The sequence below is a fragment of the Bactrocera tryoni genome, chromosome 1, assembly GCF_016617805.1.
Source record: "Bactrocera tryoni isolate S06 chromosome 1, CSIRO_BtryS06_freeze2, whole genome shotgun sequence".
Classification (NCBI taxonomy): domain Eukaryota; kingdom Metazoa; phylum Arthropoda; class Insecta; order Diptera; family Tephritidae; genus Bactrocera; species Bactrocera tryoni.
This window is the reverse complement of record NC_052499.1, coordinates 6,911,559-6,936,043: the sequence shown is the minus strand read 5'-3', so window position 1 is coordinate 6,936,043 and position 24,485 is coordinate 6,911,559. Positions and strand designations below refer to the sequence as shown.

The following is a 24,485-nucleotide window of genomic DNA, read 5'->3' as shown; positions in this document are numbered from 1 at the left end:
CCTGGGATTTCTGGGCATCTCTACGGACAACTAGCTGTAAAAGTCCAAGTAGAATTAATCGTGACTTCACGAGAAATCAGCCTATTTACCTAACCTTAACTACTAAAGGACGACTTTTGCACTTGGTGAGCCATTCTTAGACAAGAGGACGGTCGCAAGGACATTTTTACGGTACTAACAGTTAACTGATCCATAGTTACCCATGCGGGAAAGCTGAAAATTACTCAATATACCAAAGTTGCTTGGAAAAAGACTTGACTGGCATTTTCAGCCACGATGCGATTTAGTTGGAATCTAAATTAATCACCTTAATGGATCTGCGACTGGCTCAAATAGCTTTGTGGACACAAGAGGTTTTAGTTACATACTAAAGAGCTTTTGACTGTAGAAAGAACTCGCCTAAAACAGTCACTTTATCACACTTATTCATCCGAATTGCTGAAATCAACCTTAAATCCTAACCAAATCTAGTTTGGTTAAGTTCCTTTCCATTAACATAAAAACCAAACTAAATATGGCATCTTTGAAAGCATTGTTCTCTGTTCAGCAGTTCTTGCTGGGTGGCTTGACATAAGTATACGTAGAAACGTCAACAGCTAGTCCGCTATTAATAAATTAATTTTGAATGGACACTACAAGAGACTCAAAGGAACAAGTGGCTGACAGCTTTATCTGCAATGTGAACAGCTTTTCCAATAATACATATTATACTTGATTTTTCTTACATTCTCAGACAGTTTTTCACGCATTGTCAGTTTCTGGTTTGCTGCTAAATAGACAGGCAGAACTGATAATTATTTTTAACTTTTTCGCAGCGTTTTCAATGATTCGTTTGTGTCTTTTTTATTATGAATATTTTTCTCATTTTATTTATTTTACTTTTTAAAACAACGTCTGTAAATTAAAAAAAAAAGAAGTAAAAATCGTCAAATACGCAAAAACACATTTCAGCGCATGTGGCATCCACATGCCAGTACGCAAATGGTGTTCTGTCAAAAGCGATTTTTAGTTTTGAACCTTACTAATGAGCACAAACAGCATTTATGCTGCAGTTAATTGCCTCTTCCCTAAGAAATATGCATAATTCGTTGGTATTTACCTCTTTCGACCTCAGCATTTATATTGATGGTACGCAGCCTCAGTTCCTCATTCTCATAGATCATGCCACGTGATGACTTTCGATCCAATCTGCAAGTGTGCAATAGAATAATGAGCATTAATGATGGCATTGTGCAATTAAAAGTTACAAAAATGCCTGCGTATAATTTAAATTATTATTATTCAAAATATCTTAAAATATGCTAAATTACGCTAAGCACAACAACCAAACACGCTTACGAAGAGTAGGCATCCCAAACTGTCCGTTGCCGCCACATACGCATAATGGCAGGGTCTCATATCCCATAGTATCCTTAAATGGCAAATTTATGACGAGAACTTCAACTCTCCATTTTCAATACAAAATGATTTGAGATTTTCATTTCATTTAAACATATATATTTTATTACTATTATATTTGTGTAGATGTTATGAAATCGGTTCATCACAAAGAAATTGCTACCTATTTAAATAACGGTACATCATAATATGCATATATGTATGGCAAGTCAATTAATTTGCATTGTGTCATGCTTGATGCATTCCGCTCTCAATTATTTATGCAAACATTGTTTAACTAATTGGTTGTTTATTGTTGGTCGCAATTTTTCAGGCAATCGCTTTCGATAAATAACTGTTTTCTAAAGGACATAATGAAACCACTATTATAAATTAATTACAGTTTTTCCATTGCATTTGCAGCGCTTAATTGTTATGACAATTTTTCAGAGTATTTACATATATACTCGTACACATATATACAAACATTTATATGTGCGTATGTAGGAAATGAGGCGACGAACTTGTACCGTCAAACAGAGGAACGATTGGGAATAATTGATCTAAACGCTTGCTATTTTCCTTTTACTTTTGCTTTACACTACGATTCGGGTTTCTGATAAATATTTCAATATCTTTGTAACTCATTTTCGGTTTTGAGTCTATAATTTTCAAAAGGATGCTGAAAAGCAGAAAAACTAAATTGTCCGAAGCAAAGAATTAATTAATCTGTAAGTATCATACATAGATGAATACACATTTATTTCACCCGATTTTAGACCCCAAAAACCGATCAAAATATGTCAAAACTGCACAGACTTAATTAATCTTGAGACCCAGCATCCATTATTGAATAATATTCGACCGAATAGACCACGTTTAACACGCAGTGAAGAACATATGGCAGCCGTAGCTGAGAGTGTACAAGAAGACGAAGAAAAGTCGTTTCGAAGCCGTTCGTAGCAACACGAACTAACCTATGGAACGACTCGCCGTATTTTATGTCGATATCTTAAATTGAAATCGTACAAGATATAGCTTGTGCAACAACTGAAACCGCTCGACCTTTCCAAGCGATATCGCTTAGCTCCATGGGCACGTGAAAAATTCCAAAAATATACGTCATTTTCGGGACAAATTTTGTTCAGCGATGAGGCCCATTTCTGGCTCAATGGGTAGGTAAACTAACCAAATTGCCGCATTTGGGACAAGGAAAGAAAGATTCAAGAGATGTCATTTCAACCAAAAAAAAAAATTTGTAATGTGGTTTGTGAGCCGTTGGAATCATCGATCCATATTTATTCAAAAAAGTTTTATTTGATGCCTGAAATTGAAGATTGTGTACTCGGCAACATTTGACGGCGCCGCTTCCCACATATCGCAACAATCAATAAATTTATTGAGAGAACACTTCGTTGAGCTGATAATTTCACAATTTGCACCAGTCGATTGGCCACCGAGATCGTATGATGTCACACCGTTAGGCTTTATGCTGTGGGGATATATAAAGTCTGAAGTCTATGCGGATAATTTCGCTTCCTTTCAGTCCTTGGAGCAAAACAGCACGCGTGTCATTCGCTAGCTACCAGTTGAAATGCACAAACGAGTCATCGAAAATTGGACTCAACGGCTACGATTTGAAAGAGATAGTCTTGATGATTATAAACATTTCCCATTAAATTTGAAGTTTCTGTGTTTTTTCTGCAAAAAAGTAGGGAACTTCAAAATGGATCACCGATTAATAGGAACATATTTGCAGTCAAACATGAAAAATATAGGTGTTTAGTAAATTCATTTCAGCAGGACAGTGGAACATTTCACAAACTATCGGTTACGCGCCGCGTTCTCTAACCAGACCGGTGTAGGGTCATCGCGAACCCGATAGATGGCACAAAAAAAATTCACCAATACCAGGGAAAAAATTACAGTTTGCGATACATCAGAGACACTCGAAATGATAAATATGAGGAATAACTTTTCTTTCAAAACCAATACAAGGTTGGTTCATAATATTATATAAACTCCCAAAGAATTGGAGAATTCATAAACGGCTGCAGATGTTACGTTCTGTTCAACATGGCATTGAGGTTACGAACCATTGTTCAACTGCGAATCTAAGCTGATTAATTCGGCTTACATATGAGTCAGGTTACGTTACGGTCCTAATCCACGCGCCAAAGGTCGCAAAGTATCCAACTCAAACAACTGAGAGCGCGACATTTGTGATGCTAAGTACTCTTAGATATAGATGAAATGATAGTTATGTATCGACGAAGTATTTGAACCAATCACAACTCTGTTAAAGCAGCTAACACCAATCTGCTAAGCTTGTCGAATACACTTCGTATACTCGTATGCCCATCGAGATACTTCAACCTCAGTCTAGCGAAATCTGGACGAATCTGTCTACCTCCATAAAACTGAGTCCCGACAAGGTGTTTAGCCGCACCCTATTTATGCCTTTTAAACAGTATGTAATTAGAACTCTGAAATACTGTTATATGGACGTTGAGCTCAGTCACACTTGATTGAATCTTCCGAAGGATCAGAGTTGTTTAATATTATTACAGTATCAACAATATGAAGATATAATGACAATTTTATTATTCATACAACTTTTATTGTATTTATGGAACACGGAATGTTATTTCTTGTTGTTACTTGCTTCAACAAAATAGTGTTACTAATTAAATTGCAATCTCTTGTTTTTCTATTTTTCGCTCAAGTGATTCATTTCAGCACCACAAATTTGTTCTGACAAAAATTCAGGGACCACTTTTTTCTTAACTATGTTTTTAGTGTTGTTTGCCTTTTATTTTTAAAATAGTCCCATTGACTATTTCGGATCACCATCATCTCCGCATACAAACTTGCTCCACTTTTTGAGTTTTTTACGAGTTTTTCTTTAATCACAAAACACGTGCTTGTTTATATTTAATTGTTTCTCTATATGACAAATTAATCCCTCTAAATTCCAGCGTTAAGCATTTGGCGTTTCGAAGAAGCTAAAAACCGAAATCAACCGTGCTCCAGCGGATTCTGTAAGTAGACTAAATAAGCCACCTAGTCCGATATTGAAGATTAGTTGATTTTTTTCTGCTTGATTTTTGTGCTGCCAATGTGTTTGTTATTGTTGTATCGCCAATTTTTATTGCTGTCTTCCGCTACTTTTGTTGCTGTTATTAATGTTATTGTTAATGTTATTATTGTTGTTGCTGCCAATAATTATCATCAACATTTAATTTGCCAACGCTTTGGCGTTAGGTTCGAGGGGGCTGCTGTCTACGTTTGGCAAAAAATACGAATTAAAAAACGAAAACAACCAACAACAAAGAAAAACATATACATACAAACAAAATGTGTGAAGTATAAATAAAATAGCAACAAAGGAAAATGCTGTGCTGCCAAAGGTGTGCTGCTCGCCGCGTATATCAAATGGCGACGAACGAAGCGCCGAATGGCCAACTAATGTGCGTCGAACACAATTCACTGGCACTTTATTTTGGAGCGACGCCGACGTGTGTACCCAGTTAGCTGGTACAGACATATTTATGTATACAAATGTTTGCTTCGCTGGGCGAGGGGTGCGAGTGTCCAATGGTAAAAGCATCGAAAGTATGCCTTTGCGTCCAACTCAATTAATTGCCAACTGCCACTACACTAAATGGCTTAAAGGCATAATTTATACGATACGCGTAAAAAATAGACAAAACAATCACTATTTGGCAAATACAGGGTGCTTAACAATGAGTATAGTAATATCTACGACGAAAATTTTATTCGAAACTATAAAGAATACAAAATGTTGGAGCTTATGTTTAACACCAACTACAAAAAAAGTAATCAAAAAACCGATTGTCAGATTGTATGTACTCGTATATATATTGGGCAAGACTTTGACTAAAGAACACTAACTGTCCAGGACGGTAACTGAGGACGCACTGTGTCTTTTTTATTATGTGGAGGATGGAAGTAGAGGATTCGGATTTAAGGTTTGCTGAAGCCATCCTAGAAAATGTTAAGTACTTTTGTGGAATATTGCAGAAAAAACCTGAGTTTATAATTTGACGCTCGGGTTTGATCAGCATCAATTTTATTTCTGAGTCTGAGTCTCAATTAAAAGAGTACTTGCTTACGAATATTTGAAGTTTTGAAATGGTTTAATAAAATTCTGGATTGACTTAAAAAATAAACTTACAAGACCGCCGCAAGTTTACAAATATTATGTCAAAACAAGAAAGAACGTTAACGTCGGTTACGCCGAAGCGTAATTATTATTAGTTTCTTTTACAGTAACTTAAAATATACATCTCGACTAAAAAATGGAACAAAATCGAGAACATTTTCGTGTGACGCCTAATTAACTGAGCAACAGTTGACAGTTGGTCGATGAACTCTATTAAATTTTTGACTATGAAGCTCCATCAAGGACCAGCGTTTATCAGTGGTATTGTAAATTCAATCGAGGTCATAGATCACACCAAAACGAATTTAGTGATGGTCGTTCAAAATTAATTGTTCTTTCGGAAGTTATTGATAGTGTGTGTAAGCTGATATTGCAAAATCTTCTGACCTCTCGTGATATTGAACCAACTATAGACATTAATGGGAACAGCATAGATTCAAAATGGCATGAACATTTGATTGAAGAGAATCGGCCTGTGGCGATTGGTCGAGAGAAATTTAAAAAAAATACGATAACGTTGCTTCGAATCACGTATCCGACAACGTGACAGATCATGAATCATGGGTTTATACGAAGAGCTCGAAAGTAAGCAGCAGCCTGTATGGGTGTTTCAAAACGCATTCTTTACCACCAAAACGCGAGCTTTCACACATTGAATGAAACAACTGCATTTTGAGCATTCGGAACATCGATTTAAGGAGTCGTCCACCATATGGTCCTGACTTGGCACCGAATGACTTCTTTTTTTTTCGGACGAAAAAAAATTAAGTAATAAGTCAACGTTTTCCGACACCTAAGGAGGCGGTTGATGCGTCCAGAACGCATGTGCATAATTCAATCAGAGAGCAAAAAGGGCTTCGACAATTGGTCCAAACGAATGCAAAAGTATATACAAGGTGCGTTGCAAAGTAAACAGGACTTAAAAAAAAATTTTTTCCGCAAAATAAATTTATTTTATTCAAAATAGTCTATTTTTGCTTTAACAATTTTTCGCACCGATAACACAAACTTACTGACACTTAAAACGCAATAACTTCACTTCCAATCTATGAAGTTCTCACTGAACAATCGTTGAAGATAGCAGATTCTAACACATCAGTCACCATGTATGTGTTTGCTTTGGAACACACCTTGTAGATATTCATGGAGATTCTTTTGAAAAACAATACAGCGATTTTCGATGATTAATATTTTCTTTTTGTTCTCAAAAGGCAACATAAGTAATCATAAAAAAGTTGGCCAAAGCTTTATTCAGAAATATTTTTGAGAAGCGTTGCCACCTGTTTGAATTCCTGTATTCTAACAATCTCATAAATAAATCTGTATTATTGTTTTCATATTATTCAAACAGGAATTGTAAGCAGTCTTTAATACATAAAAAAGTGAATAAAGCTGCGGGTGTGTTGACAAAATGTAATAAATAGATGTTGAGACCTCGTTTCATAATTTTTCGGATATAATAGGGAAAACTTGCAGAGGATCAAATTTATCGACTTTCGTTAAGAAAATAAAAGTATAGAGCTTTATTCAACATAATTCTTCGGAAAAATTGATCGGCGAAAAGTATATCTGTGCATAGAGTGTTAGTCTACACTTGTATTGCAAGGAGCTAAACATTTGTGCTTTGGCTTCTAATTCTTGACGTTATACGCAGAAATATGAAAACTAAGCTTTATTTTCATAAATATTAACTCATAATAATATTTTTACTCTTTTGTCTTCTATGCAAATAAAATAGAGATAAACAATTTAAATTTCCTCCAAAGCTGATTAATTTGGCTCGGATTAATAGACAAATTGGCTAGCATTATAAGATTAACATGTTTAGCACAACAGCTGTAGATTTGATAATTCCCACAAGAATATAATTTTTTTTGAAAAATTGCGACGATTTTAAAGTAAATTAAACTTATTTATTTGCATTTCTACGTAAGCGCACGTGTGTATCTGAATACGAAGAATGTTACGAAGCGAAAAATAAAAGCAAATCGTATAATAAAGCAAACAAACAAATTGATGAAATAAATTTTATTTTAATTTCCAACTCAACACGATTTCGAACGGCCGCTATAATTTGTTTCATTTGTGGCTATTTATAAAGCCCTTGAAAAAATATACACACGAATATTAAGCTCTTACTTAATACCAAATATTCATATCTAAAATATGCGACTATATGTATGTAGTTGTGTACGAATATATGTGTGGTTGAATGTTGGCGCAAGTATACCCTGCTGGAAGTTGTGTAACCAACTTTTATCACGCTAATTCGTATTAATTTTCGCTGATTTCCAAATAAACAATTTTCCACTTAGTACCTGGCGAAATTGTATGTACAAGTATGTGCGCATATACGCTTGCTGAGCATTCCAGGCGCTTAGATAATAGTATTTTTCTTTTTTTTCACAATAACATTACTAATATTAATTAATTTCATATTTACCATAAACAAATCTACTTTGCACATGCCCTTTTAATTAATTACATCTAATTCTAAATATAATTAATTGCGTGCTGGAATTGAAAACCCACTAATTTTGAAGTAAGTAATTTGCTTACTTACAATTTGGACTAGCAGAAAGGACATGGCAGAAATTTAACGTACTTATATATGAGAAATTATTAGAAGTTTTGAAAAAGGTACTGGTCACACCTTGATTTTCGATTTTATTTATTTATTTCCTCTGTGACAGCAAATATCTCGTACAACTTTTCATGCATTCGTTTTGGTCGCCGGGGTGCAGTGATTGGTGACACATCCTTATACTTTTCAAACCCTTGTTACAAGCCCCATTTTTGCCTAACCATAAACAGTTGCTGATGTACAAAAAAGAAATAAAATGTTCAGACTCATTGACTTAGTTGGCTCTTCACTCGAATTAATCGATATAATTATAATGTCAGTCCGATCATTACAAGCATATAGAATTGTTTTTTTAATAGGAAAAGTTCTAAACCCCATTAAGAAAAATGTGAATTATGGCCTTAAAGCAGTCTTTCGTAACTTTTCGCGATCTTTTCAACGCGTTTGGTCCTTTCAACTATGAGATAGTACAATACTTTTGTATTTCCAGAGAATAGAGGCTTTGAAGACCCATCACAAAAAGTTTAGACGTGCATATTTAGACTCAGAATTCATGCCCATTATCAAAATGACAGGTCAATTGAAAAGTCCGCGGCCTATGATAGTAAAAGATTTTCTTTTTTTGTAAAATTTTTTTTTTTTTTTATATAGTTCTCTTTAAGGGTGATATACTGCTTATAGCGACCCTCTAATCTTTCGATGTCATTTTTGTAGCACAATTTGACCTTTGCTTCAAAATATGCTTCATTTTCGGCACTCTTATCTTTATGCGACGAAAATTTCTTCCCGGTGCGCACTCTTTTGAGCTCTGAAAACAGGAAATAATCAATGGAACTAGAGAATATGGTTTATGTAGAAGGAATTCGAAGCCAAATTCACCGATTTTTGTCATCGTTTTCCTTATTTGTGAGACGATGGATTGTCTCGGTGAAAAAGCACTTTCGTTCTCTTCAAATTTGAAGATATTCGGCGATTTCGTCCTTCAAACCGTCCAGTAATGCTATGTTATAGTCGCTGTTGATGGTCCTACATTTTTCAAGATAGTCAGTAGAAATTATCTCATGCGTATTCCGAGATACAGACGCCATAACCTTGCCTGTCGATTGGTATGGTATTGTCCTCTTAGAAGCGCGTTCATCTTGTGCAGTCCATTCAAATGACTGTTGATTGGACTTTGGAGTGAAATGATGGAGCCTTGTTTTAGCAATTGTTACAGATCGATGCAGAAAATTTAGGTTTATTACGCTTGAGCATCTTTAAACACGACTCTGTATCATTAAACTGTCGCTGTTTTTGGACAAAAATGAGCTCGCACTGCATAGAGCTTCCTCGTACCCAAGTATTTGTGAATGATATGATGTACACGTTCAGTTGATATCTTAATAGTGCCTGCTATCTCGAATAACTTCACTTTACGCTCATCTATGTAAAATTCTTTTGTGAACTTTTCTGATGTTTTCGTCGGTAACAACCTCTTTTGAGCCTCCTCGACGCTCACCGACTTCGGGGGTCATTTCGCCACGTCTAAGCTTAGCATACCAATCCCTGATATTTAATTTTCTTTGTGCAGTATTCGGAAACTAATCACCAAGCCAAGACTTTGGTTTAACTCTATTTTTTCCTACAAAAAACAATATTTTATCAACACGCGAAATTTCTTTTTATCCATTTTTTCACAATAACAAAAGCTGCTTCACTCAATATTGTGTAACTAACAAACTGTTGGAAACAGCTATCAAATTAATACACCGGCCATTTGAAACCTTTTCAATTAACATTTTAATAAGCCGTAGTTCTCTATTGGAAAGTATGACCCAATGTGGAACAACTTTTTGATGGATGGGTTTGCTGAAAAAGCATAGAAACCAGTGTTTTCTACATTCCCACTTGGGTCAATGAGGTCACCATTAGGGAAACAGTTTATACATGATATTTTTTTATACCCTAAACAGGGTATATTAAGTTTGTCACGAAGTTTGTAACACCCAGAAGGAATCGTCGGAGACCCAAAAAGTATATATATAAATGATCAGTATGTTGAGTTGAGTCGATTTAGCCATGTCCGTCTGTCTGTCCGTCTGTCTGTCTGTCTTTCTGTCTGTCTGTATATATACGAACTAGTCCCTCAGTTTTTAAGATATCGTTTTAAAATTTTACAAACGTCATTTTCTCTTCAAGAAGCTGCTCATTTGTCGGAACGGCCGATATCGGACCACTATAAAATATAGCTGCCATACAAAGTGAACGATCGGAATCAAGTTCTTGTACCCACAACTTTTACATTTGACAAGATTTATTCACGAAATTTGGTATATGTTATTTTCTAAGGCAACAATGTAATCTCCGAAGAAATTGGGATTGAGATCGGTTAACCTTTAGCATATAGCTTCATGCGCCCTGGAAACTGAACAATATAGTTACTAACAGAAATGCACCTGGGAAGGGTATTTAGCTTCGGTGCAACCGAAGTTAACGTTTTTTCTTGTTCCTACTTAATTTCATCGAATGTCGGTTAGATCTTTCTAAGAACTCTTCGGTTCCGTTCGAATAATCAGATAAGTAAATAATGTCTCAGATTAGAAACTAGTCAACAATATTCGAGAAACAGCTGGATCTTTGTATAACTGTGTGACTGGCAATAAGCCTGTCTTATTTAAAAAAGTTATGGAACCTCTTGGATAGAACAGTTTTAAGTAGATTTCCAGCGTCACAGAAACAATTATTGCATTTTTATAGGTAAAAGGCGTTCATAAGAAAACTAATCAATGAATAAATCGCCGCCGATTGTCTGGTATTATTAACTGGTGCAAACCAAGGGAATTCTTATTAAAAGTGCTCTGTAAGTTAGACGTAAATGTGTAAACTTTATTAATAAAATTGGCTTGCCTTGAGATGATGGAAATCTTTTTATCTGACTACTGTTATAACTAGTTGAGAAATGTGTTCCCAGATGGCTCACTTATAAAAATTAAAAATGTTGAAACATCTAACACAGTGTTGCAATGCATTTAAGCGAATAATCAAGAGATTCCATATTTAATATAAACCAATTTCGCACAAGTTTTCAAAGAATCTCGTTTGCTGTTGTCAGTAATATACATAAACACTATTTTTAAGCCTTTTTCTGTATAGTTGGAGCAGTCTTTTCAACGTTACTTCACATAAATATTTTAAAATACCAATGCATTGTGGGTAAGTGGTTTTTCGTTGCTTTTGCTTTGGTTTTATCAAATTTTTTCAGTACTTAGAAGCTTTTCAAACATAAGGTAAATCTCCAGACGAAAAATATCATATGTGACCTGGTCTACGAAAAGGGGGCTTAGGTGTCAAAAAATCAATTTTCACTTTTTAGTTGATTCGTATGGAAGATGAGATGCTTTTTCACGTGATAGAATCTAAAAAGAAAAGAAACACTTACACAAATGTGATAACAGAAAATCCGGAAAGAGAGACGAATGAAAACAAGACAACAGTAGCTGCGCGGTATTAGAGTAAACGTCACTTCTTCAGTGTTACTTTTTTAAATGTTCCAGACTAGCAACTTACACGATGAACTTTAATAATATTCCGACCAAAAACAACACTTACTGGACGTCCTTGAAGCCTCTGGAAAGGAGAACAATTAATGAGATAACGAGAAACTAACGAAACGAGCTGTTTATTTTTAACAGCTGTTTTCCAGAAAACTAGTTTTCGCACGTTAGCTCCCTTTTCGTAGACCAGGTCACATATATTATATGAAGAGGTGCACTGGTTCTGTGCTTCATGCGCTCAGCTTTCAATACTTGTACGAATTATTAAAACTTCGGGACAAAATTTTAAAGTTCGTAATTCTTCATACAGTGTTTTAGTTCCAATTTTAAGGCAAAATATAACAGTTATATTTATTTGAACACTTTAAGCTTTCTACTGACGCAACTGTAGAGTTCAAATTAAAAAAAGTTTGTTAACTTCCCTAAAGGGTATCTTTTGCAAGGCTGTTTTTTGAGAAATCCTCTGCATTACTTGATGAGTGCCGCATATTTTATGAATGCATGCGTGTCAGCGTCTGTATGTATGAAGATTATGAGTATATTTTTATATGCTAATGACCATGTGAAACAAGCCAGCAACAACCACTTAAAATTGTTTCATTTCATTGAAAGCACAAGAAGCAGAAATAAATCACTTAGACCGAGTTCAAGAGCAAATCAAATACAAAGAACTTTTTTCTAAAGTGGACGCCAATCCACGAAAGCCTTACATACATACATATCTTTATGTATGCATATGTATATTTATATCAAATCCGTTGTAGTTGTATATTTATGTGTATGTGTGTGTGTGATGGCGGACATATTGCACAACTGCAGTTATATACGAATTAATAAGCGGATTTGTTTGTTACCAAAACTAATAAAACAATCTAAAAAGCAATAATGCTATCCAAATAGCCTTACTGTGCATATGAATTATTTTTCGTTTATTTTTGTTTCGAATGAATTGCAAAAATATTGCTATTGTAGTTGATGTTTAAACTTATTTTAGCGCGTCACAATTCATATAAGCTTGAAATCATTTTAGTTACTTGCATACATATGCACATAAGTACACTTATATAATATATAAATAAACACACAAATACGCTCATACTTTGAACCCTTTTCACGTTTGCTGCTGCCACCTTTCCGACTGGAATTTCCATATTGCTGTTGGCGATTTTTCGAACTTTTCATTAAACTTGCTCGTTGCACAGAAAATCAATATTCTTTCGTTTATTTCACTTTTTACAAGTGAAATTGAATTCAATTTGCCCGAATTCAGTAAATCAGACAATCAATGAGCAATGAGCAATTCCAGCGAGTATATTCAACATTTTTTTTTATATTTCCTACACACTTTATACCGTTAAAAATATGGCATAAACTATTTAGTTGAGCTTCACAATTTTCTACACAAATTCATAAATATTTGCTGGCGTTTTGTACATATTTTGCCACACTTGTCACACACACTTGCATCGAATTTCAATGCAACACAACGTTGCTATAATTACCACGTCCTCGGGTCCACGTCCGCATATGAATTACCAATTTTTCGATCTGGTTATCATGACAACTGAAACCAATATCCGAGCAGGCGCGTCCAAATGCCGTTATTAACAAACACATACGCGCCACAAATGCCGTGTTGCCGCCAACTGACAGTTTCGAAAAACTGACATTTGTGCGGGATCACTTTTTGGCCAATGCGCTTGGCAGCGGTGTACGCGGCTGACGTCGTCGTCATTACCAACAGGGCAGCCGCAACCGTAAATTATTAAGCATTTCGATGTGGTTTCAACGATCGCTTTGCCATTGGACACGATTTCGCTGAATAGCGGCAGTGAGCGGTCGCGCGTTCGTTTGTTGTTTCTACTATTGTATAGAATAAATGGTGGCAGATCGAAAAATAAAATAAAATCAAAGGCCAACAAAAATTCATTAGCTCAAATCGATCTGAGATATATATGGTAAACGCGCGTATGTGCTGCGTAGAGCGTGGACGGAAGCGTTTTGTAGACGAAAAATATGGTGCGCGCTCATTATGTATTTATTTGTTTGTGCTAATGAAAATATTTTAATAACGCTCAATAAAGCAACAAATCATTGGCGTTTGCAGCGGCTGCTCTTTTTCGTTTTGAGCTTTTTTATTTGAGCGCATTTCCAATGAGCGGAAAGTCGCCAAACTATTTACTCCTTAAATTGTATTTTTATTAGCATAAAGCCCAACACCAAGTCAATAACAAATTTAGTTTAAAATTTAGTATAGAAATTAACTATATAACAGTAATTACACTATAGGACAAATTTTGTTCCGAAACTGGTTTCCAACAGCAGCGCATGAGATCGAAAATATGTTCATATTGACGAGGACGGTTGCTTTTTGTCACGCTCACTTTCAAGTAAGTGCGAAAAGAACACTCGCTAAAATAACAAAATTAATAACATCAGCAATAAATTCTCAACGGCGTCTCTCAAAACATTATTAACAGTAGAGTATGGAGCGTAGGTTTGAGAGCAGAAATATTATTAGTACTATACACCAAGCGAAATATTTATAAAGCCACCGCCTAATTTCATGTTTTTCTTGGAAAAATTGGCGTCCATAAATACTGCATTTTAAATATACATATGTCATAACATTTGAATTATTTCATATTCACTAAATTTTTTTTTATCGCAGTAGGCGGTGAATATTTAACGACTCGACTAATTAATTTCATAAAATCCTTAATGTTTTTGAATTTTTGAAACGGAAAAATCTTGTATAATTAAATTTACCTTTCATTAATGGAGCAACCTTCCATTAATGTTTGTATGAGTTGATAACACCTTTGACTCTCTCTTACTACTAGTAATTGCAATAACGGTAACTATGCCTATGCCATGATACTTTTAGGTACTTTATTCTAGCACACTATTCCTCGTTCTTGGCTTGTAACTTTCAATATATGTGACCTGGTCTACGAAAAGGGAGCTAACGTGCGAAAACTAGTGATTCTATCACGTGAAAAAGCATCTCATCTTCCATCCGAATCAACTAAAAAGTGAAAATTGATTTTTTGACACCTAAGCCCCCTTTCCGTAGACCAGGTCACATATAACAATATATGCATGGCGCTGTATTAAACCTTCCATACATACAAATATCTCCCCTCCGCTTTTTTGCTCTTATTCAATGCTTTATAAAAAGTGTTACAGTTATCGGATTTAGTTCAAATATGCGCCGTTTCGTTCGATAATCTGTTTGCATCTAGACGGCAACTTCATAATACCCCCCTCGTATAAGCCTCCCTCCTTATTTGCGAAGAACTCGGACAGCCACTTTTCAGAAGCCTCTTTTGAGTTCAACTTTACACCAACAAGGGCGTTCGCCATGGACATGGAGGAACAGGTGGTAATCACTTGACGCTATGTCCGGGCTACATGGTGGTTGCGATAAAATCTGCCATCCGAGCTCCCGTAGCTTCTAACGAGTCATCAACGAAGTGTGTGGTCTAGGGTTGTCCTTGTGGAACACTACACCCTTCCTGTTGGCCAATTCTGAATGCTTCTGGTTGATCACCTGCTTCAAGCGGTCCAGTTGTTAGCAGTAGATCGTAGAATTAAGCGTCTGGCCATATGGGAGTAGCTCATAGTGGATGATTCCCTTCCGCTCCCACCAAACACACAGCAAAACCTTCATAGCCGTCAATCCCGACTTGGCCACTGTTTGGGACGATTCACCGGCCTTCGACCATGACCGTTTTCGCTTGATATGCTCGTATGTGATCCACTTTTCGTCGCCAGTTACCATCCGCTCAAGATTCATGGTCCTTTGCACATTGGCATCGTCAAATCGATGAAATGATGAGCCGTACGAGATATACGGCGACGTTGACATAGCTCAGCGACTCAAGAGGCAGCGGCTGCGCTGGCTAGGACATGTTGTCCGGATGGATGATAACACCCCAGTTTTGAAGGTTTTCGATTCAGTACTCGCCCGTGGAAACAGAGGAAGAGAAAGACCGAAACTCCTTTCGCGAGATCAGATGAAGAAGAACAGTGCACTTGGTATTTCGAATTGGCGCCAGATAGCGAAAAGCAGAAAGGGCTGGCACGCTGTTGTTAACTCGGCTATAACCGCCTAAGCGGTGTGTATGCCAGTAAAGAAGATGAAATGTTTAAAGCTAGTGTTTAGAAGAGCTAAAGCATCATTAGAGACCATTTGTCGGCTTATGCATATTAATCAAATATCTATGTATAATCTATATATATGAATACTGGATGTTAAACTCTACAGTTTAATATCTCAAAACATTAGTGTATTTATAAAACTCTCTCTATTTTGGACGCCACGCGTGTTTGTTGTTACCTTACCTAACCGCAAATGAATTTGCATCTCAGTAAAGTGATAATACAAGGGAATTAAATTTATAAAAAAAACACTTATAGTCAATTTAATTCTATAAATAATATTTTTTTACAAACACATATGCCACAAATTATAAAAAGTTCCATTTGGCTTCAGCGTCAAATTCATAATGAATATAAATAAATAAATATCGACATATTTAAAACGCTTCATCATTAAAGTGAAAAACTCACGCCGCCACGGCGTAACCCCATTAAAAATGCAAAAACCCACACACTTGAAAACTATGCTTAACAATACAATTTACATTTTTTTGCAAGTTTTGCTATTTTTGCTATTTTTACTTTTACAACAACAATAAAAAAAGACTTTTGTAATCGCATTAAAATTTAATTATCCTCAAAAGCGATATTTTCACTGAAATACTCACTGTTAAGTGTTATGAGAATCAATTTATTGCGTAAAGTGTGTACATTAATACACTAGTAAAGAAGTTCAAGTGGAGTTTTGCATCAAATAACATATATTCACTTGAGTTGTAATATGTATGTAGGTGTGTGTGGGTATAGATAGCAATGTGCAACATCGTAATTACAAAGTTAACGCTACTAATTAAAGTAAATATGTGAGTTATTATACAAACTCATGGTTCAAGTAGTTTAAAGTTGCATTATAATTTGATTGTTATTTATTTGTGTACATACCAAAGTAAACAAACGAATACAATGTATGTATGTATAGTGTGATTTGCATACAGGTATGCTATATATTTATTTGTGTTACTTCATATTTACGACGAATTCGACGTAACTTGATTTACAATTAAAAATATAAAATTAGTCTAAAGAAAGGCTTAAAGAATATACAAGTATCACTTTGGTTGTATATGATTGTCGTCGTGTCCACTTTTCATTACTTTTTCAACATGTCCGATATTTCACACAAGGTTTATCTTGAGATTGTCAAAGGTCCATACTTTATTTTCAAAATAACCTTAAGGAAAATATACTAAAAACTAAGAATTTTCATCGATGGTTCGATGTCAAACGAAAATATCAGTATTTAACCAATAAGGAGCTATCTGCCGTGGATTCTCCTTGAATTATACCATTAAAACGCCGTGAGGTTATTGGTTTATTGACGTAAGCCTTTCCCTTAGTTTTAAAATTTTAATTTGATTTAACACACTTCCAGAAAAAATTATACCGAGTTGTTAATTGCATGATTCTGACGGCCATTTGACTGTGCCATTTCTCGACATTGACTCGTTAACAGCGGAAAACATGAGGCGGCGCACCGTTTTGCTAGAAATAGAGATCGTACGCTTCGATTTCGACAAATTCCGAGGGAAAAAAAGTCAGGCAACTTCGTGCTTTAATGCTCGCTATTAAGGATAGCTGCATTTCCTGCCTCATGGCTGAAGAAAATGGGCCTGATCTGAGAAGCTTTTTCGATGAAAATCGTTATCTATCATTTCCAGCGACCAAACGGCAAAGCTACGACACTTCAAATGGTCTGTCGGCTCCAGCTCTTGTACCAAAACAATCATATTGCGTACAGAGCCAAATACAACCACAAAACGATCTTGTCATCGGAGAGAGATACAACTCTGCAGCACGACGTTGAAGGGATTGATTCGCATTGGCCTGAACGGCTGCGATATTTCCTTCACTATGGGCTTTTCTTTAACGGAAAGATGGGACACTTTCGTGTGGAATAAAATCAGAGAAGTCGTACACGAAATTTTCTGCCCAAATAGAGACCACCGTCAACAAAAAGGTGAAGAATCAATGTAACTATTTAGTCTCTCTCGTCACGCCACAAGCCATTGAGGAGAACTCCTACGTGTTCAGGTATCATTGTTTATCTTCAACTCTTCTGCCGATCTATATACATATATGTTTTAAAAACTCTCTGATGACGATATGGGCTGCTTTGAGCCCTCTTTTGGTACTGGCATACAAAGTTACACTTCATTGTAATAGCTTAGTCTCTTAGTCATAATCGTTTTTCACGTTTGCTATACTTTATCCCTGCCTACTTAAGTTAGTTCGCTTTTAAAAGGATTTCACTTATATTCATATGCAAAGGGAAAATATCAGAGGTAATTTCAGCTCGTAAGAATTTAATAAATGTTTAGCATTATAATAGCCTTCATTGTCTGCTAGCTATCAGCTGATGAAACTGCTTCCTTTACCGGAGGTATTTGAAAGTAATTGTTGGTTAAATTAGCACTAGTTAAATACTCAATGAGTAATTTGCAATATTACAGCTTAACTGTTGGAAACGATTTCTAATTTCATTTGAAAAAATACAATAACAACGAGCATCGGTAGGTGTCTTCTACCCTAAAATCATAGTGACTGTAAATTCTTTTTATATTTTACTGTCACAAGTGCCTCTAATTAAAATAATAACCCGTACTGATTGTTTTCATGCTCAAAAGTTGCCAAATAACAGCAAACCAGAATAATTAAAGTGACATATACACACATACATATGTGTGTGTATGTGTTCTGTAATGAAAGCTCTGCGACACTTGCTGTTCATGGCCTTATTTCGAAAACTGTAACGGTGCTTGTACACCAAACCACAACTGCAATGTTTAGATTGTGCTTGTTGTGACATAATTTTGACAATTGTTACAGCCTTCGTGCCACGTGCCAAAAAATCGTGTGAAATTTGCTTCACATACACATCTACATATTTCAATTAAGGCTCCAAAATACAGTGGCTAAATTTTTCTTAAATAATTATCACTTGCTTGACGCAAATTTGACAGCAATGCTAGCTCATTGTTGTAAATACCAACAAAATAAAGCGGAAATGAAAATTGTATAAGTACATAATTTATAATATGGATTTGTAGAAACACATACAAGCACCAAATTGCGGTTGACGGTATTAAACACATTTATTTATTTGATTTTAAACACGTGTTTATTTGTAATATTCTTTGGAAATCCTTTATGCCCCTCTTTTGTTTATTTTGGCCACTTTCTATTGGATTTAAAGCATTAATGAGAACTTGTAAAAATGTCAAATGGGAGATTACATGCCATTTACGCTTGAATTATGGCATTAAAATGCGGCGCGCTCGTCAAAATGCATATAAATCTGCTACAAGTTGTCTGTCATTTGTTAATGGAAAGCGATGGTTTTTGTTTTATTTTGCTGTAAATTTGGGTCTGCTTATTTCATATACATATATATGTAAGCCGGCAGTGTTGCCATATTTTCACTATGGCATACATCATTGAGTCTTTAAAGCGTTGATAAGTTATGCTTTCGTACAATAATCACTGCGTGCTTTTAGGCGTTTTGCTAACTAAATAAAGCTTGCAAAGCTTTATTGGCCTAAAAATATTTTCGACTGCCAACTAAATATGCTAAAAGCCTTAAAAGCTTTATTTGCTAGCTTTTCATTATGTACAAAATCGGAGATGCGTTGCGATCTTGTTAGCGAACTTTTTAAGCACAACACTATGGGCAAAATTTTTAATTTCAAAAATAAATTTTCAAAGCTCATTCTTTAACCCATGCAACAACATAATTTATCAAGATTAAAAACTATTTAACAGTGTATTGATATTTGAATTATGCTCTCATATTTCTTTGAGAGCTTTTAAAGCACAATACTGTGGACAAAATTTATAATTTCAAACATAAATTTTCAAAACTTTTGAAAGCTCATTCCACAATCATTTAAGTGTAAGCAACAACACATACTATCAAGTTTAACAGTTATCGAACAGTGTATTGATATTTGAATTTTGCTCTCAAATCTCTAAACTCAACACATCAATTTAAGGGATGCCATTCTTCTCGAGATTATTTTCGAAAAACTAATGATGGATAATAATAACAATGCAGCTTTTAAGATCCCATTACAATTCATTAACCAAGCAGTGATCAGAAAATATAATATTTAAGACGTAGAGGTGGCCAAAATTTCGAATAAATAAATGAAGAAGAATTAGCGAGAGGTAACCATAACTAATTAACACTACACTGCCTGCTAAGAAAACACCACTATTCGATTTGTATTACAGTTTTTATAGTTTATAGTTTAATATGTCATACTCTAAAGAAGTCTAATATTTTCTTTATATGCTAAAAAAATATTTGTTATGAGGAACTCTAAAATTTTCATCTAAATTTTTTGTGGGAAAACACATCACGACTTCCGAGCGACTAGATTCTGAGATAATGTTGATATCTCAACCTGAATATGCTGTTTCTAGAATTTATGGAAAGGAATCATTTACCACAAATATGGCTGCTGAAATCGGCTCAAGGCACAATGTAAAACCATAGTTTATGGACGCATACTTTTGTGGAACTCCGTAACTTTTAACAACTATTTTTTCAGATTTTTCAAAACAAATTGCAATATTATCAGCGTTTGAGGGCTTAAGGTTCCAAAACATACTCGACAATAAAATCTACTGTCATCTTTTGAAAGCAAAAATAATGACAATATATGATTTGAAACCTCTTGAGGTCAGATTAAAAAAAAATAAAAATTGGTAAACAAATATGCTCATGTTTAGACAGAAAATGGTAAATGCTCTCACACTACGGAATGTTTCAATTTCATAATTGCCAAATCGCATTTATGTGGTTTTTGAATCCCCCGAAATTGCTTTTTTGGCGCCGTTTTTAAACAAGAAAGTCATAAGTCGACATTTAAGGCACCAATAAAATGAAAATTAAGTATTATAATTTTACGGTATAATTCACACGGAACCAATATACATCGCACTAAATAAAGCTGAAAATTCGAAAGCTAATAAATCGGCGATGTGGGCAGGTGTTTGCACTGGCTTTCGTAAGCGTGGTCGGTTATGTGTTTTTGCGTTCCTAAAATTTCCCTCAGGTTTTATCAAATGGCAACGGCATTAATGTAAATCTTAAATAAATATTTACACTGCAAAAATGTATACAAAGAGAAATATAAAAATATATAGTTGTAAATCTAAAAGATAAAGATATATGGATATATATATATTTGTAAGTATATGTTTAAAAGTTACCTGCTGCTGAGCTTGTAATGAGCGAGGCGTCTTCGTTCTCGGAGCATATTGTTGCGTTAGGTTCCCCCACAAAATGTACGAATAAAAACAAAATGGACAGAAACCAATAGCAACCGAAAGAAGAAAAGAATATTGAAAAGAAATGGGGAAAACAAAACAAAAACGTAAAGAGTACAAGCAACAACAACGAAAGAAAAAATCAAATAGCCAAACGAATGAGCATGAACAATTGGTAGTTCGCAAGAAATTGGGACAGAAATAAATAACAATAGTAAATCCAAATAAACATTAGGGTGAGCGCAGCGGCAAATACGTACATGGTGCAGCGTTGGGTGAAAAGAAAGAAATAAGAAAATTTAATTTGAGCACAAGATTTTTTACTTTCTTTTTTGTTTTTTTGTTTTTTTTTTTTTGGATATAGAAAACTGTTTCCAAATGCTTAAATTGTTTATTGTTTTAAGAGTTGTGTATGCTTTTTGTTTTTGTTTATTTTCTGCTTAGCATATTCTTAGCGTCGATTTTACGGTATATTGCTCTTTATCAAAGACATTCAATTTTGACATGTCCCTTTGAGTATTTATCGATTGTCGTATCGTGGATGAGATTTGTGTAAGTTCATATTTTCAGTTGCCGTTGCTACTTTTAACCTTTATTTAAACCCAACAAACTGACTTCAAATGAAATAAACATCACATCACAGCTCATTTCAAACAAATCCTGAAATCGTTTTGTAGGAAAACATCTACTCAGAACCATCATACTAGATTTTAAATAATATAGTAACTCAATACCAAAAATTTTTGTCATTTTCATAAAGTTTATTAAATTTCATTGAGAACCTCACCTCAGATCTTCTCACGTGACTCAGTATAGCCAAAGTTTTGCCCATAATTTACCCAGAAAAGGATACAGATACATAATTAATAAAGTCGAGCTATTTTTTAAGGAATCTGTCACATAAGACTGTTGAACCGGAAGTTAAAGAAACGGTCGCACTAAACATGAAATGAAAGCATAAGCACAATTGTAGACTTCCTCATGTGTTGATATGCATTATAGTATTGCCCTCACTCTTTGCGTATTCATAAAAAATATATCCAAGTATTTCATATATTCTCTGTTTTCAAACCTAAATGTGTTGCTTTCTTAAACGAAAAGTACATAGATTTAGTTCCAAGACTTTTAAAACGTTTTGATTGTCTGTGGCTATATGTAAAGCTTGTCTCAAATAGTTTTGGTTAATGCTACCAAGTTGATTGCTTTTTATTGTTATAAAACGGAATACGCACCGGTTAGACCCGACTGCAGTGGAAATCACATAGTCTCATATGTCATTTACAGAGATAAGAGAAAACTAGCAAGTAACATGAAAAAATTTGTTTGTCGTACTTTTTGAAGATATAACATTCTTAAATCTCACGTAAGCAGACAAAATGATAGCTCAGATATATCGCTCGAGTAGATTTAGACACTCTCTATATCTCGGAACCAGTTTAGTCTCCACCAATATTCTAAATTTGGAGATCAAGTGCAGAATAACTCTTGCCAACAGGTGCTACTAAAGATCCGTGGACAATCACGACAAACAAAACTTACACTCTATAAGCCTCTAATTATTTCCATCCTATTATACAGCGCAAAAGCACGGACCATGACGAACCGAAATGAGAAAGCACTTGGAGCATTCGAGAGAACTGTTCTTCGCAAGATCTTTGGAGCCGTCGGCATGAGCGGTGAATATCGAAAAAAATGGAACCAAAAACCGTATGAGCTCTACGGCGACACGGGCTTTTTTAAGAGGTTAATAATCCAAAGAATGCGCTGGTTAGGCCCTACTGTGCGCATGGAAAACGATGCTCCAGGTAAAAACTCCTTCGATTGGATACCCATGGGTGGACAATGGAAGCAAGAGCGCCCACGCATCCCATAGAGAGACCAAGTGCATAGCGACATGTCTACACTTTGGATGTTCAATTAGCAAGAGCAGGCAAAGGATTGAGGCAACTGACGAAGTTATGTGTTCATGACTCACCACGGTTGTAGCGCCACAGAAGAAGAAGAAAAGCAGATTTAGACACTTGAACTCCTCAAAAAACATTTATTGTCGCCAGCCAACAAAAATGCAGATATTCTCTACCCTTGAAAACCCGTTTCCAATGCATCTTAGTTTCATCCTGAGCTGAAGCATTCAGGATATAGCGAACATAGCCGATAAGAAGCATCAGAAGAAGAGTGAGACCAAAATCACTGCAAGGTCACATGGGTTCACAGGTTTCAAAATAGCGATTTTTTATATTTTTTTATTAAATTCTACAACACCTCTAGAATATTGACCTTAATTTTCAAGTTAATCCGGGTAATAGTTTCGGAGATACAGCCCTGAGAACTTGTATGCTTGAGACTAGCTAGGCTAAGTTCGCCGTCTTTAAACGCGTTTTTTTCGAAACTGTCTTTTTGAAGTCGGTTGGCAAGATTTCTCGAGAACTACGCAACCGATCTTCATAAAATTTTACACGGGTCTGCGAAGTACAATTCTTAAAAACTCGGACGAAGGATTTTTTTTCGATTACAACTATTTGATAAAAAAAATTAAATTTTAATTTTTTTTATAAAAATGTCTGCCAAAAATCCAATTTTCAGTTTTTATCCTTCGTCCAAGTTCTAATATAAGGTTTTAACTAAAACACGTATTTTTTCACTTTAGATTATCCTGTAAGGAGTTACCCTGCCAACGCAGGCGCATTTATTTTCGAGGGGTTACCGGAAACGGCGTCCCAATGGGCGAGTTTAAAATATATATTTTTTTTTTAATTTCAGAATTTTTTTGTTAATAGTGTATGTTTGTAGCAATCAAAAATTCTAATAAAATATTTTATTTTTTATATGAGAAAAATGTTGAAAAAGGCTGTTTTTTACCCGAGGACAAAACTTAAAGCTGTCTTATTATTTAAAAATTAAAAATGTATTAAAGCCTTCAAAAAATGCATGGCGACAGCCAAGTTCTCAGCAAATCATTTTGAGGACAGAATTTCGCTGACAAAAAGTGTCCTTCCGCCTAATTCCACACACATGACATAACTTACATATATTTACACAAACTACAAACAACGAACACACACCAGCCCATGTGAAAACACAAGCACACATACACTGAACTGTAATCATTACATATCACCAGCATGTACATATTTAAATCCCATTGTTTGCTACATTGCGGATGTTCAATGACATTTCTGACAGCAGAAGCTGCATCAGACACAGCGCCGTGCATCCTTTACCACATCCGCATCAATGTGTGTGCTTCCTTGAACCCGGCCCAGCCACATGCAACATACTCATTTAATTATGACTGAAAGCGTGCACGAGTTCAATTTCTAGCACTAACACACTCACACGCACAAACAAGCGCACACTTGCACATGTTTCA

General features: G+C 35.2%; 1 protein-coding gene across 2 annotated transcripts in view; it reads right to left on the bottom strand.

Moving 5' to 3' along the window:
* Positions 1-24,485, bottom strand: part of LOC120782526 — a 66,822-nt gene that overhangs the window by 16,127 nt on the left and 26,210 nt on the right. For both annotated transcript variants that reach the window (XM_040114836.1, XM_040114837.1), the window contains exons 2-3: positions 21,059-21,095; positions 1,100-1,188 (exon numbers count right to left, since the gene is read on the bottom strand). In XM_040114836.1, coding sequence (XP_039970770.1) covers positions 1,100-1,188; positions 21,059-21,095 — 126 coding nt within the window. The remainder of the gene's footprint in view (positions 1-1,099; positions 1,189-21,058; positions 21,096-24,485) is intronic.